We start from the raw sequence: 14,128 nt of genomic DNA on the forward strand, positions 1-14,128 counted from the left end.
CACAATGCCCATTGTTGCTTTGCCATGGCAACCTAATGGTTCAGACCAGGAGCATTATCAGGAACCACCATCCTAGAGAATAGTGTGGTTAGGTTTCAGTGTAGCTTCTAGGAAGGAATTAGACACAGATGGGCTGAGAAGATGGAGGAAAGCATGTTAGGTGGGCTAAATGGCATGGATAGTCAGTAATATGAGACTGTGTCCTGCCTGTTCAAGTGGCCTCTTGAGGACCTGAGTGTGGTAGAGATAAGACTTTTTAAATAACCAGTGCCTTTGCAGTGTATCTCTTTGTGAGCACTTCCCGTGCTCATGTTGTGATATAGCCATTGGATTTAATGAATCTTAGTGTGAATTGTTTCAGATTCAGACGCCAAGAGGATTTAAATGAAATTAAGACGTGCAGGCAACTCCAGGAAAGAAAGGCATGTTGTACAGGGAAGAGAAGGTGGAGTCATTAAGCCACAGGAAAACTGGGGTAAGTGCAAAGCTCAAAATGATCCCAACCAAGGTGGGAGGCAGCTGGCATATTAATACAATAACTCTTGAGAGTCATGATTGAGTGCTATATTTGGTGACAGGTGAAGTGTGTTAATTCCTTAGCACTTCTGGTCTGCAGCTTGCTTCCCTGAGTCCTGGGGAAAGAGCCTCAGGCACAAAGATGCAGGTGCTGGCTTTATAAATGGTGGGAATATATTCAAAGGTCCAAGGGAAGACTGTACATAAACACCATCTGGGATAACCTCTAGCTAAATGCCAGTAATGGTCTCTGTTAAGGCTCCTGGTCTGAACCTTTAAGTGGCTATGGCAAAGCAACAATCAGCCTTCTGACCTTGTGTTCATTCTCATTTTGTGCAACTAGAGAAAGAGAAAGCCACTAAGGTGAGTTAAGCTGGGATGGGGAGGAGGATTCCTTTTGGTATTCTAAGGATGGCAGGTATTTAGCCTGTGGAAATAGTGCATTTTAATCTTCCTTACATGTGGGGCTATTTTTCTTATTCTAGGAAGCAGAAGTCAGTTCCAAACTGCTAATCAGGTCCTGGGTTTGTTTTGGATATTCACTTGAGATTAGCACATTACTAGTTTATTATCTCATTTTTCTCACTAAAAATACCATACCTTGAATAGTCTTTTAGAATACTGTTAGTCAGTTTGGGCTGCTATACCAAGATACCATAGACTGGGAGGCTTGAACAACAGAAATGTATTTCTCATAGTTCAGAAAGCTGGGAAGTCCAAGATCAAGGTGCTGGCAGATTTAGAGTCTGGTGAGAGCTCTCGTCATGGTTTGCAGATGGCAGTCTTCGATTAATTCATCACGTGATAGAGAGCTCTAGTCCTTTCTCTCCTGATAGATATATTAATCCCTTCATGGTGGCTCCACTCTCATGAGCTCATCTAAACCTCCCAAAGCTGCCATTTCCGAATACCATTGCATTGGAGGTTAGGAGGGACACAGACGTACAGTCCATAACAAATACTCTTTCCTGAAACTCATATTTTCCTGGGCATTTAAATTGGGTTTTCATTTTACTTTTGATTCCTTCAAGTCTCTACAGCCTTGGAATCATCTTTTTCGATCAGCTGGAATCATACTCCTTTGCCACCATTTAGAGTTAAGCAAAATGACAGAGGAACCAAGTATTTCTGCTACGTGTTAAGCTCCTGGGGTGATCAAATGACGCACACCTGTGACCAATGAGGAAATGTACTAGTCATGTTGAAAGTCCCTTTATTGCTTTTCACAAAGAGAAAAAGCAAAAGGATACAAATATTTTAAGTAAAAAGTCATTATTAGCCCCAGTGGTTCCTGGAATAGATCTAAGTTTCATTGAAATTTCTCTTGCTTATTGTCTTGTCCAGAGAAGTTGACTAGTAAGTATTGGTTAGCTTTAAACACTTTTAAAAAATAAAAATCCAGGCTAGGTGCAGTGGCTCATGCCTGTAATTCCAGCACTTTGGGAGGCCGAGGCAGGTGGATCACCTGAGATCAGGAGTTCAAGACCAGCCTGGCCAATGTGGTGAAACCTCATCTCTACTGAAAATACAAAAATTATCTGGGCATGATGATGTGCACCTGTAGTCCTAGTTACTAGGGAGGCTGAGGCAGGAGAACCACTTGAATCCGGAAGGCAGAGGTTACAGTGAGCTGAGATCGTGCCATTGCACTCCAGCCTGGGCGACAAGAGTGAAACTCTGTCTCAAAAATAAATAAAATAATAAAAATCTGGAGTATCATTCATATTTCTTAAATAAAACATGTAATAATGTTATGCAATGTAATGTAACATAATATAATGGTTTTGAAATAGTATAACATTTTTTTCTTGGAGGTCAAATTAGTCTTGTTTAAAAGTTACTAAGTGTCAATCTTCAGCTATAAATTCATCCTGAGACCCAAGATGTGGAACATCTATTTATGGAGGATTAGCTGTGGTGTCTGTCACTCAGCAGCCCAAGGGGCTGGGAAGAGGTCAAATACTAAAGTAAACTCACCCATGGGAAGGATATTTGGTGCAATGACAGAGCTGAAAGGGTCATTCAGCTCACTCATTTTACAGACGAGGAGAATGAGTCCCAAAGCAGGGGAGTAACTTCCAAGAGTAACACATTTAGTTGTAAATTAAATGGCATGCAGATCAGAGGTGGGGAGGATGGTAATCTGAGCCTCTCTCCCCAGCCATGGATGCCATTTCTGTCCTCTGCCCATTCTGTCCCAAGGATTTGGGTTTAGACCAGGGCAGGTCTGGAGTTGCCACTCTGGACAGTGCTAAGGTAGGGATTCACAAAGCATATGCTGTGGAACAAAATGAACTGATGTTACTTAAATATATTGTTTTGTAGTTGTGTAGTTTTCAGATATGCAAAGTAGAACAAAGCCAGTAGGTTTATTTTACTTCAAGGCTCTGCTTCTTTGGGTCATTACAATTGAATGAATGCATTTACAAATCCCACAGAAATGTTTTAATGTTCAGAATTTCCCACACTTGCTAACAATGGAAACCTCTTCTCATGGACCAATTTGTGAGACTAATGATTCTCAAGAACTCATATTGGGAAAGGCCAGTCCCAGTACCCTTGTTCACTTAAGAGGAAAGGAAGCCAGAAAGGTGTTATGGAACCAGTCTTACATTTTGGAAAAAGCTGTTCTCAAGTTTAACCAAGTGCCAGATCATGCCCACTCTGGACAGCTGTCTACTGAAATGATAATCCCAGGAATACATCAAGTTGGGCTTCAGTTTGTGTTTGAGATTATCTGTTAATTCAGGGCCCATCATGTCATCTTGGCCCTTCCTCAGAATATATGAGGTCACTGGAGATGATAGAACTGACCTAGTTTTTCAGTGGCCTCCAAACTACTTATGTTAAATGAGTCAGCTAGACTGTACAGTCCACAGTGAACTAGATTTCAGGAAAGAACCTGTACTCCAGAGAGTGTCCTGTGAGTGAAATGGATCTAGGAATCAATGGGACAATTGTTCATTATTTACCTACTTGTATTTGCTGTTGTCAAACTTTCAACATCAGATGCTATATAATGGATCCTGAAAAGTTACTGCTGACAAACTCTTTCCTCTTCACTCTCTTTTTCTTGTGAAACAACCGTTTTGGTCCCAGATACTTTCAGTAATAATGATGGAAAGGTGACTTAGATATTAGTTCAAACTCTGTCAAAGGAATTAAGCATCTCTGGATTGCTCTTATCAAAAGCATTTAGAACTATTTAATCAATTTTTTTTAAAAAGAAATGTTAAAAAATGATTGTTAAGGATGGCTCAGGTGAGTTAGTTTGGCATCTACAGGACCTCATAAAATGCCACTTACTCCACACAAACTTCTCTTGCTAAGTAGAGGTTATGCAACGACTTCCTCCCTCAAGACCAGCTCTATGAAAATTAATAAACATGGAAATATATATTCTATTTTAAAAATTGTCATCTGAGCTAGAACCACCTTTTATATTGCAAATCCTCTATGTTCATATTTACATATATGTGTATACCTGGATACATGCAATGGGTAATTTTCAAACACTAAGACTACTAACAACCTTGTAAGGACTTATCAATTCAAACTTAAATCTGGAGGTCATTTTCCTGGAAAAAAAATGTACAAATACATACATATGCACACATGTGCATACACACACACATATAATTTGTGTGTGAGGCCAAGAGTTGGAGGTACTGCCTATAACGTTAGATGACAAGCCATACAAGAAATGGACATTGCTCTATCTCATATTGGAAGCTCCTTAGAAGTCAGCAATTTAAGAGTGGTGTTTTTTGAGACCCATGATTTGCAAAGTCTGTTTTGGGATGGGGAGTAAATTGTGGCCAAATTTGATAATTTACTCTGTAACAATTGAATAACTGTGGATAGTGGGTCAAAAGAGCAATTTTGCCCTTGGCTGTAGAGATTGAAAGAGTAGAAGCAAAATACATAGAACCCTTGGCTACTCTGATTTCAGTACAGAAATCAAGGGACACACAATTCCAAAGTCAGGACCCTCCAAACAATGAAACTGAATGAAATACCGCACTTAAAAGATATATCTATATCCAAGTCCCATAAGAAATCACAGACAGCAGAAAAGCAACCTAGAAATGGATCAGAGGGTAATTTAATATTTTGAAACCTCTCCTTTCTCTTCCATGTTGATGTGTTTTTCTTGGGGTCTGATTTTAAGGAACATCAGTAGGAGGAGGTAGGAGTATTTAGGATGAGGGGGCAGCATTAGTGAAATTTATTGTGTTTGACATGGATTGTGAAAAGTAGATAACACTTGGGAGGTTTGATAATTTGAGAAAGCTCTTTTCAATGTTGATAGAGATTTGTATTCATACCTATATTCCTGCTGTGTTATTCAATCTGCATGTTTCACAATTGAATATGTTTCATTACATACTGTATAATGTATTATTGATATATTTCTACTTTGCTAATATCTGATTGAATTAAAGCACTACATTATGTAGAAGAGAATAGCAATGTGACAATGTCAGAATGTACTGCTTTCTACTGTTTTCTATTGCCTGGCTGTGTGTGCAGGGTCTTCCATAAAATAGCTTCAACTTTATGGCTTTCCATTTCTTCTCTACATACACTTTATAGTTGATCTAAATCAGATGAATTTATATTCCCCAAACAGGCAACACACCTTCCCAAGTCTGTGCTGTTGCTCATAATACCCACTAATCCTGGAATGTTCTTCCCGCTGTCATTTCTACTTCTCAGAAATCCTATTGAAAATGTACTTAAAATGCTAGCTCCATGCTTCAGATTCAAGATGGCTGACATTTATCAAAATGTCAAATGTGTGACCTTTCTCAAAATCTCCATAAATTCTACAAAAAGTTAAAAACAATAAATAAAAAAATCAATAATGGCAATAAAAAACAAGAAGCTTGATAAATAGCATCTACTAGAATTTCTACACAAAATTCACAATGAAAAGAAAGGCTTTAAAATACCCACAAATACACTTATGCTATTTAACATGCAAGACCTATATAAATAAAGCCTTAACACTGCTGTAGACATAAAAAAGGAAGTGAATGGGAAGATTACATTATGAAAGTACCAATTCTTGCAAAACAAAGCTATAAATTCAATGCAATTATTTTTTTAAATTCAAGGATAATTTTAATGAAACATGATAGGCTAAAAATATCATAAAGAACAAAAATATAAAATATCCAAATGAATTTTAGAAGAATGGGGGTGGCTTGCTCTACAGATATCAAAGCATACTAAGGAGCTGCAGTAGCTGAAACAGTGTGATACTGACTTAGGAACAATGAAACAGATTGATTGAGGAAAGAGACTACACTTTTCAGGGAAATTGATAAGCTGGTTGTAAAATTTGTGTGGACTATCCAAGACAGGAACAACTAAAACTCTGTTGAATATAAAGAATGAGGTGAGAGGACTTGCTCTTCTAGAAATCAAGACATACCACAAAGCTACAGAAGTAAAATAGTGTGGTATTTGGTGCAAGGCTAGACAAATAGACCAGTGGATATAACAGGGAGTTCAGAAAGAACTCACAATTTTGGTAACAGAAAATATCGATAGCAGAGGAGGAACTTTATCCTGTTGGGAAACGATGGAATTCTCAATAAAATGTGAGACAATTGGCTATCTACATACCAAAAATAAATCTCTCCTTCATAACATATAAAAATAATTTCCAGGTAGGTTAAAGACCTAAATGTAATATGTAAAACTCTAAAGATTTTAGAAGAGTATATAGGAACGTATCTTCATGACCTTGGGTACAAAGTATTTTTTTGTTGAAAGCAGTAGTCACAAAAAAGAAGATTCATGAAGCTGACTACATGAAAATTAAAAACTTTTCATCATATGTCAGTATGAAAATGATGAAAAGAAAAGCCAATGAGAGGCGAAGACATCTGCAGGACATGTGATGATCAAAGGATAGTCAGAATAAAGAAGGTCTATAGATCAATAAACAAAAGGTCAACAACTCAACAGAAAAATGTTTAAGAGACTCAGACACTTCTCAAACAACAACAAAACACTGAATTGGCTAACAAACATATAAAAAGTTCAGCCTCACCACTAGTCATGAAAATGCAAATTAAAACTACACAATTATACTATTACACACCCGTTAGGTAGGCAAACATTGGAAAGCCTAATTTTTAAAATTTATATATATAAATTTATATATTTTAAAATTTATATATATATAAATTTATTTTAAAATTTATATATATAAATTTATATATTTTAAAATTTATATATATAAATTTATATATTTTAAAATTTATATATGTAAATTTATATATTTTAGAATTATATATATTTATATATTTTAAAATATATATATATAAATTTATATATTTTAAAATTTATATATAAATTTACATATTTTAAAATATATATATATATAGAGAGAGAGAGAGAGAGACAGGGAGACAGGGTCTGGCTCTGTTGTTCAGTCTGGAGTGCAGTGGTGTGATCATAGCTCACTGTAAACTCGAACTCCTGGGCTCACGTGATCCTTTCTTCTCAGCCTCCAGAGTAGCTGGGACTATAAGTGCATGCCACTACACCTGCTTAATTTTTAAATTGTTTTGTAGAGACAGGGACTTGCAGTGTCACCCAGCCTGGTCTCAGACTCCTAGCTTCAAGTGATCATCCCACCTTTATCTCCCAAGTGTTGGGATTATAGGCGTGACCCCCCACACCCTGCAGGAAAGCCTAATCTTAAGTGTTGGCCAGGTTAGGAGCATGCATGACTGACAAAATGTAAATTGGTACCAACACTTTGAGAAATAGATGGAATTATTTAATAAAATTGAAGATTAGCATATTCTATAACCTATAATTTCCACTTCTACTTGCATATCTTACTGATTTCATTGTCAGTGGTTCCTAAAGGCGATCAGAACATGTCAACCCCAAATATACTACTTTAACATATTGATTATTTTTATTTATTTATTTATTTTGAGATGGAGTCTCACTCTGTCACCCAGGCTAGAGTGCAGTGGCACCATCTCAGCTCACTGCAACCTCCGCCTCCTGGGTTCAAGAGATTCTCCTACCTCAGCCTCCTGAGTAGCTGGGATTACAGGTGCCCACTGCCATGCCCAGCTAATTTTTGTATTTTTAGTAGAGACAGGTTTTGCCATGTTGGTCAGGCTGGTCTCGAACTTCTGATCTCAGGTAATCCGTCTACCTCAGCCTCCCAAATTGTTGGGATTACAGGTGTGAGCCACCATACCCAGCACATATTGATTATTTTGAATTGAAGGTAATTGAAGAAAAGCAGATGCACGGAGGGCTCTCTGACTAACCCTTTCCTACCTAAAAGTGGAGCATAAATTTCTTATGAAAAAGGTGTCCTTCCTGTACCAGGAAGAGAACATTTTTATCACTTGAGGTGGGGAAGTCAACACTGAGATGAATCTGTACAAACGAACCTACTATAATAACGCTTATCTTTCATTAGTCTTTCCCATATATTTCCTGGTCACTTTCCCACATATACACTGGATATATGCTCAGTAATGGGATGACTGGGTCAAATGGTGTTTCTAGTTCTAGATCCTTGAGGAATCGCCACACTGTCTTCCACAATGGTTGAACTAGTTTACAGTCCCACCAACAGTGTAAAAGTGTTCCTATTTCTCCACATCCTCTCCAGCACCTGTTTCCTGACTTTTTAATGATCACCATTCTAACTGGTGTGAGATGGTATCTCATTGTGGTTTTGATTTGCATTTCTCTGATGGCCAGTTGTGATGAGCATTTTTTCATGTGTCTGTTGGCTGCTTAAATGTCTTCTTTTGAGAAGTGTCTGTTCATATCCTTTGCCCACTTTTTGATGGAGTTGTTTGATTTTTTTCTTGTAAATTTGTTTAAATTCTTTGTGGATTCTAGATATTAGCCCTTTGTTAGATGGGTAGATTGTAAAAATTTTCTCCCATTCTGTAGGTTGCCTGTTTACTCTGATGGTAGTTTCTTTTGCTGTGCAGAAGCTCTTTAGTTTAATTAGATCCCATTTGTCAATTTTGGCTTTTGTTTCCATTGCTTTTGGTGTTTTAGTCATGAAGTCCTTGCCCATGCCTATGGCCCGAATGGTATTGCCTAGGTTTTTTTCTAGGGTTTTTATGGTTTTAGGTCTAACATTTAAGTCTTTAATCCATCTTGAATTAATTTTTGTATAAGGTGTAAGCAAGGGATCCAGTTTCAGCTTTCTGCATATAGCTAGCCAGTTTTCCCAGCACCATTTATTAAATAGGGAATCCTTTCCCCATTTCTTGTTTTTGTCAGGTTTGTCAAAGATCAGATGGTTGTAGATGTGTGGTATTATTTCTGAGGGCTCTATTCTGTTTCATTGGTCTATATCTCTGTTTTGGTACCAGTACCAAGCTGTTTTGGTTAGTGTAGCCTTAGCATGATGCCTCCAGCTTTGTTCTTTTGGCTTAGGATTGTCTTGGCAATGTGGGCTCTTTTTTGGTTCCATATGAATTTTAAGGTAGTTTTTTCCAATTCTGTGAAGAAAGTCATTGGTAGCTTGATGGGGATGGCATTGAATCTATAAAATACCTTGGGCAGTATGGTCATTTTCACATTATTGATTCTTCCTATCCATGAGCATGGCATGTTCTTCCGTTTGTTTGTGTTCTCTTTTATTTCGTTGAACGTGGTTTCTAGTTCTCCTTCAAGAGGTCCTTCACATCCCTTGTAAGTTGTATTTCTAGGTATTTTATTCTCTTTGTAGCAATTGTGAATGGGAGTTCACATATGATTTGGCTCTCTGTTTGTCTGTTATTGGTGTATAGGAATGCTTGTGATTTTGTATCCTGAGACTTTGCTGAAGTTGCTTATCAGCTTAAGGAGATTTTGGGCTGAGACGATGGAGTTTTCTAAATATACAATCATGTCATCTGCAAACAGGGACAATTTGGCTTCCTCTTTTCCTAATTGAATACCGTTTATTTCTTTCTCTTGCCTGATTGCCCTGGCCAGAACTTCCAACACTGTGTTGAATAGGAATAGTGAGAGATGGCGTCCCTGTCTTGTGCCAGTTTTCAAAGGGAATGCTTCCAGTTTTTGCCCATTCAGTATGATATTGGCTGTGGGTTTGTCATAAATAGCTCTTATTATTTTGAGGTACGTCCCATCAATACCTAGTTTATTGAAAGTTTTTAGCATGAAGGGCTGTTGAATTTTGTCAAAGGCCTTTTCTGCATCTATTGAGATAATCATGTGGTTTTTGTCTTTGGTTCTGTTTATATGATGGATTATGTTTATTGATTTGTGTATGTTGAACCAGCCTTGCATCCCAGGGATGAAGCCCACTTGATCGTGGTGGATAAGCTTTTTGATGTGTTGCTGGATTTGGTTTGCCAGTATTTTATTGAGGATTTTTGCATCAATGTTCATCAAGGATATTGGTCTAAAATTCTCTTTTTTTGTTGTATCTCTGCCAGGCTTTGGTATCAGGATGATGCTGGCCTCATAAAATGAGTTAGGGAGTATTCCCTCTTTTTCTATTGATTGGAATAGTTTCAGAAGGAATGGTACCAGCTCCTCCTTGTACCTCTGGTAGAATTCAGCTGTGAATCCATCCGGTCCTGGACTTTTTTTTTGGTTGGTAAGCTATTAATTATTGCCTCAATTTCAGAGTCTGTTATTGGTCTATTCAGAGATTCAACTTCTTCCTGGTTTAGTCTTGGGAGGATGTATGTGTCGAGGAATTTATCCATTTCTTCTAGATTTTCTAGTTTATTTGTGTAGAGGTGTTTATAGTATTCTCTGATGGTAGTTTGTATTTCTGTGGGATCGGTGGTGATATCCCCTTTATCATTTTTTATTGCATTTATTTGATTCTTCTCTCATTTCTTCTTTATTAGTCTTGCTAGCGGTCTATCAATTTTGTTGATCTTTTCAAAAAACCAGCTTCTGGATCATTGATTTTTTGAAGGGTTTTTTGTGTCTCTATCTCCTTCAGTTGTGCTTTGATCTTAGTTATTTCTTGCCTTCTGCTAGCTTTTGAATGTGTTTCCTCTTGCTTCTCTAGTTCTTTTAATTGTGATGTTAGGGTGTCAATTTTAGATCTTTCCTGCTTTCTCTTGTGGGCATTTAGTGCTATAAATTTCCCTCTACACACTGCTTTAAATGTGTCCCAGAGATTCTGGTATGTTGTGTCTTTGTTCTAATTGGTTTCAAAGAACATCTTTATTTCTGCCTTCATTTCGTTATGTACCCAGTAGTCATTCAGGAGGAAGTTGTTCAGTTTCCATGTAGTTGAGCGGTTTTGAGTGAGTTTCTTAATCCTAAGTTCTAGTTTGATTGCACTGTGGTCTGAGAGACAGTTTGTTATAATTTCTGTACTTTTACATTTGCTGAGGAGTGCTTTACTTCCAACTCTGTGGTCTATTTTGGAATAAGTGCGATGTGGTGCTGAGAAGAATGTATATTCTGTTGATTTGGGGTGGAGAGTTCTGTAGATGTCTATTAGGTCTGCTTGGTGCAGAGCTGAGTTCAATTCCTTGATATCCTTGTTAACTTTCTGTCTTGTTGATCTGTCTAATGTTGACAGTAGGGTGTTAAGTTCTCCCATTATTACTGTGTGGGAGTCTAAGTCTCTGTGTAGGTCTCTACGGACTTGCTTTATGAATCTGGGTGCTCCTGTATTGGGTACATATATATTTAGGATAGTTAGCTCTTCTTGTTGAATTGATCCCTTTACCATTATGTAATGGCCTTCTTTGTCTCTTTTGATCTTCGTTGGTTTAAAGTCTGTTTTATTAGAGACTAGAGTTGCAACCCCTGCTTTTTTGTTGTTTTCCGTTTGCTTGGTAGATCTTCCTCCATCCCTTTATTTTGAGCCTATGTGTGTCTCTGCACGTGAAATGGGTCTCCTGAATACAGAACACTGATGGGTCTTGACTCTTTATCCAACTTGCCAGTCTGTGTCTTTTTATTGCAGCATTTAGCCCATTTACATTTAAGGTTAATATTGTTATGTGTGAATTTGATCCTGTCATTATGATGTTAGCTGGTTATTTTGCTCATTAGTTGATGCACTTTCTTCCTAGCATTGATGGTCTTTACAATTTGGCAAGTTTTTGCAGTGGCTGGTACAAGTTGTTCCTTTCCATGTTTAGTGCTTCCTTCAGGAGCTCTTTTAGCACGGACCTGGGGGTGACAAAATCTCTCAGCATTTGTTTGTCTGTAAAGGATTTTATTTCTCCTTCACTTATAAAGCTTAGTTTGGCTGGATATGAAATTCCAGATTGAAAATTCTTTAAGAATGTTGAATATTGGCCCCCACTCTCTTGCAGCTTGTAGAGTTTCTGCTGAGAGATCAGCTGTTAGTCTGATGGGCTTCCCTTTGTGGGTAACCCGACCTTTCTCTCCGGCTGCCCTTAACATTTTTTCCTTCATTTCAACTTTGGTGAATCTGACAATTATGTGTCTTGGGGTTGCTCTTCTCGAGGAGTATCTTTGTGGTGTTCTCTGTATTTCCTGAATTTGAATGTTGGCCTGCCTTGCCAGGTTGGGGAAGTTTTCCTGGATAATTTCCTGAAGAGTGTTTTCCAACTTGGTTCCGTTCTCCGCATCACTTTCAGGTACGCCAATCAGACGTAGGTTTGGTCTTTTCACATAGTCGCATATTTCTTGAAGGCTTTGTTCATTTCTTTTTACTCTTTTTTCTCTAAACTTCTCTTCTCACTTCATTCCATTCATTTGATCTTCAATCACTGATATCCGTTCATCCACTTGATCAAATTAGCTACTGAAGCTTGTGCATGCATCATGTAGTTCTTGTGCCATGGTTTTCAGCTACATCAGGTCATTTAGGGACTTCTCTACACTGTTTATTCTAGTTAGTGATTCATCTAATCGTTTTTCAAGGTTTTTAGCTTCTCTGCAATGGGTTCATACATCCTCCTTTAGCTCGGAGAAGTTTATTACCGATCGTCTGAAGCCTTCTCTCAACTCGTCAAAGTCATTCGCCATCAAAATCATTTACATCTCCACGGCGAGGAGGTGCATTCCTTTGGAGGAGAAGACACGCTCTGATTTTTAGAATTTTCAGCTTTTCTGCTCTGGTTTCTCCCTGTCTTTGTGGTTTTATCTACCTTTGATCTTTTATGATGGTGATGTACAGATGAGGTTTTGGTGTGGATGTCCTTTCTGTTTGTTAGTTTTCCTCCTAACAGTCAGGAGCCTCAGCTGCAGGTCTGTTGGAGTTTGCTGGAGGTCCACTCCAGACTCTGTTTGCCTGGGTATCACCAGTGGAGGCTGCAGAACAGCAAATATTGCAGAACGGAAAATGTTGCTGCCTGATCCTTCCTCTGGAAGCTTTGTCTCAGAGGGGCACCCGGCCATATGAGGTGTCAGTCGGCCCCTACTAGGAGGTGTCTCCCTGTTAGGCCACTTGGGGGTCAGGGACCCACTTGAGGAGGCAGTCTGTCTGTTCTCAGTTCTCAAACTCCCTACTGGGAGAACCACTACTCTCTTCAAAGCTGTCAGACAGGGATGTTTAAGTCTGCACAAGTTTCTGCTGCCTTTTGTTCAGCTATGCCCTGCCCCCAGAGGTGGAGTCTACAGAGGCAGGCAGGCCTCCTTGAGCTGCGGTGGGCTCCATCCAGTTTGAGCTTCCTAGGCTCTTTGTTTACCTACTCAAGCCTCAGCAATGGCGGACGCCCCGCCCCGCCCAGCCCTGCTGCCACCTTGCAGTTTGATCTCAGACTGCTGTGCTAGCAGCGAGCGAGGCTCCGTGGGCGTGGGACCCTCTGAGCCAGGCATGGGATATAACTTCTTGGTGTGCGGTTTGCTAAGGCTGTTGGAAAAGTGCAGTATTAGAGTGGGAGTGACCCGATTTTCCAGGTACCATCTGTCACAGCTTCCCTTTACTAGGAAAGGGAATTCCCCAACCCCTTGCGCGTCCTGGGTGAGGCAATGCCCCACCCTGCTCCATGGGCTGCACCCACTGTCTGACAAACCCCAGTGAGATGAACCCGGCACCTCAGTTGGAAATGCAGAAATCACTCATCTTCTGTGTCACTCATGCTGGGAGCTGCAGACTGGAGCTGTTCCTGTTTAGCCATCTTGGAACTCAGGTCTTCTTTTCTTAAATATGAAGGCCTCCATGTACATGTAAGAATATTAACATCAAGTATAATTTATATGTTTTTATCCTGTTAATCTCTCTGTTGTTAGTTTAATTCTCAAGCCAAGTCACAGAACCTAAGAGGGTAGAGGAAAAGTTTTCCACCCCTCCACGCAAGAATACAATGTATAAGAATGTTCATTTCATCTTTGTTCTTAAATGACAAAAGTTGAAAATACTTAATTCCCTTTCAATAGCAGAATGTGTAAGCAGAAGTATGGCTATTTAGTAGAATGTTATACAATAATAAAAACCAACAAACATGATGTAAGTAAAAAATTAAGTTACAAAAATTGCAGGCCAGGCGTGGTGGCTCATGCCTGTAATCCCAGCACTTTGGGAGGCCGAGGCGGGCAGATCACGAGGTCAGGAGATCGAGACCATCCTGGCTAACATGGTGAAACTCTGTCTCTTCTAAAAATACAAAAAAATTAGCCGGGCGTGGTGGTGGGCACCTGTAGTCCCAGC

The 14,128-nt window shown here is 38.9% G+C and overlaps 1 protein-coding gene across 1 annotated transcript in view; it reads left to right on the plus strand.

The window, feature by feature from the left end:
* Positions 1 to 242: 242 nt before the first annotated feature.
* The window catches only part of NEB (nebulin), a 251,975-nt gene continuing 238,089 nt past the window's right edge, over positions 243 to 14,128 (plus strand). Inside the window, exon 1 of the mRNA XM_058436183.1 lies at positions 243 to 475. Coding sequence (XP_058292166.1) covers positions 385 to 475 — 91 coding nt within the window. The 5' untranslated portion in view covers positions 243 to 384. The remainder of the gene's footprint in view (positions 476 to 14,128) is intronic.

This window comes from Hylobates moloch, unplaced genomic scaffold, assembly GCF_009828535.3.
Source record: "Hylobates moloch isolate HMO894 unplaced genomic scaffold, HMol_V3 SCAFFOLD_1, whole genome shotgun sequence".
NCBI lineage: Eukaryota > Metazoa > Chordata > Mammalia > Primates > Hylobatidae > Hylobates > Hylobates moloch.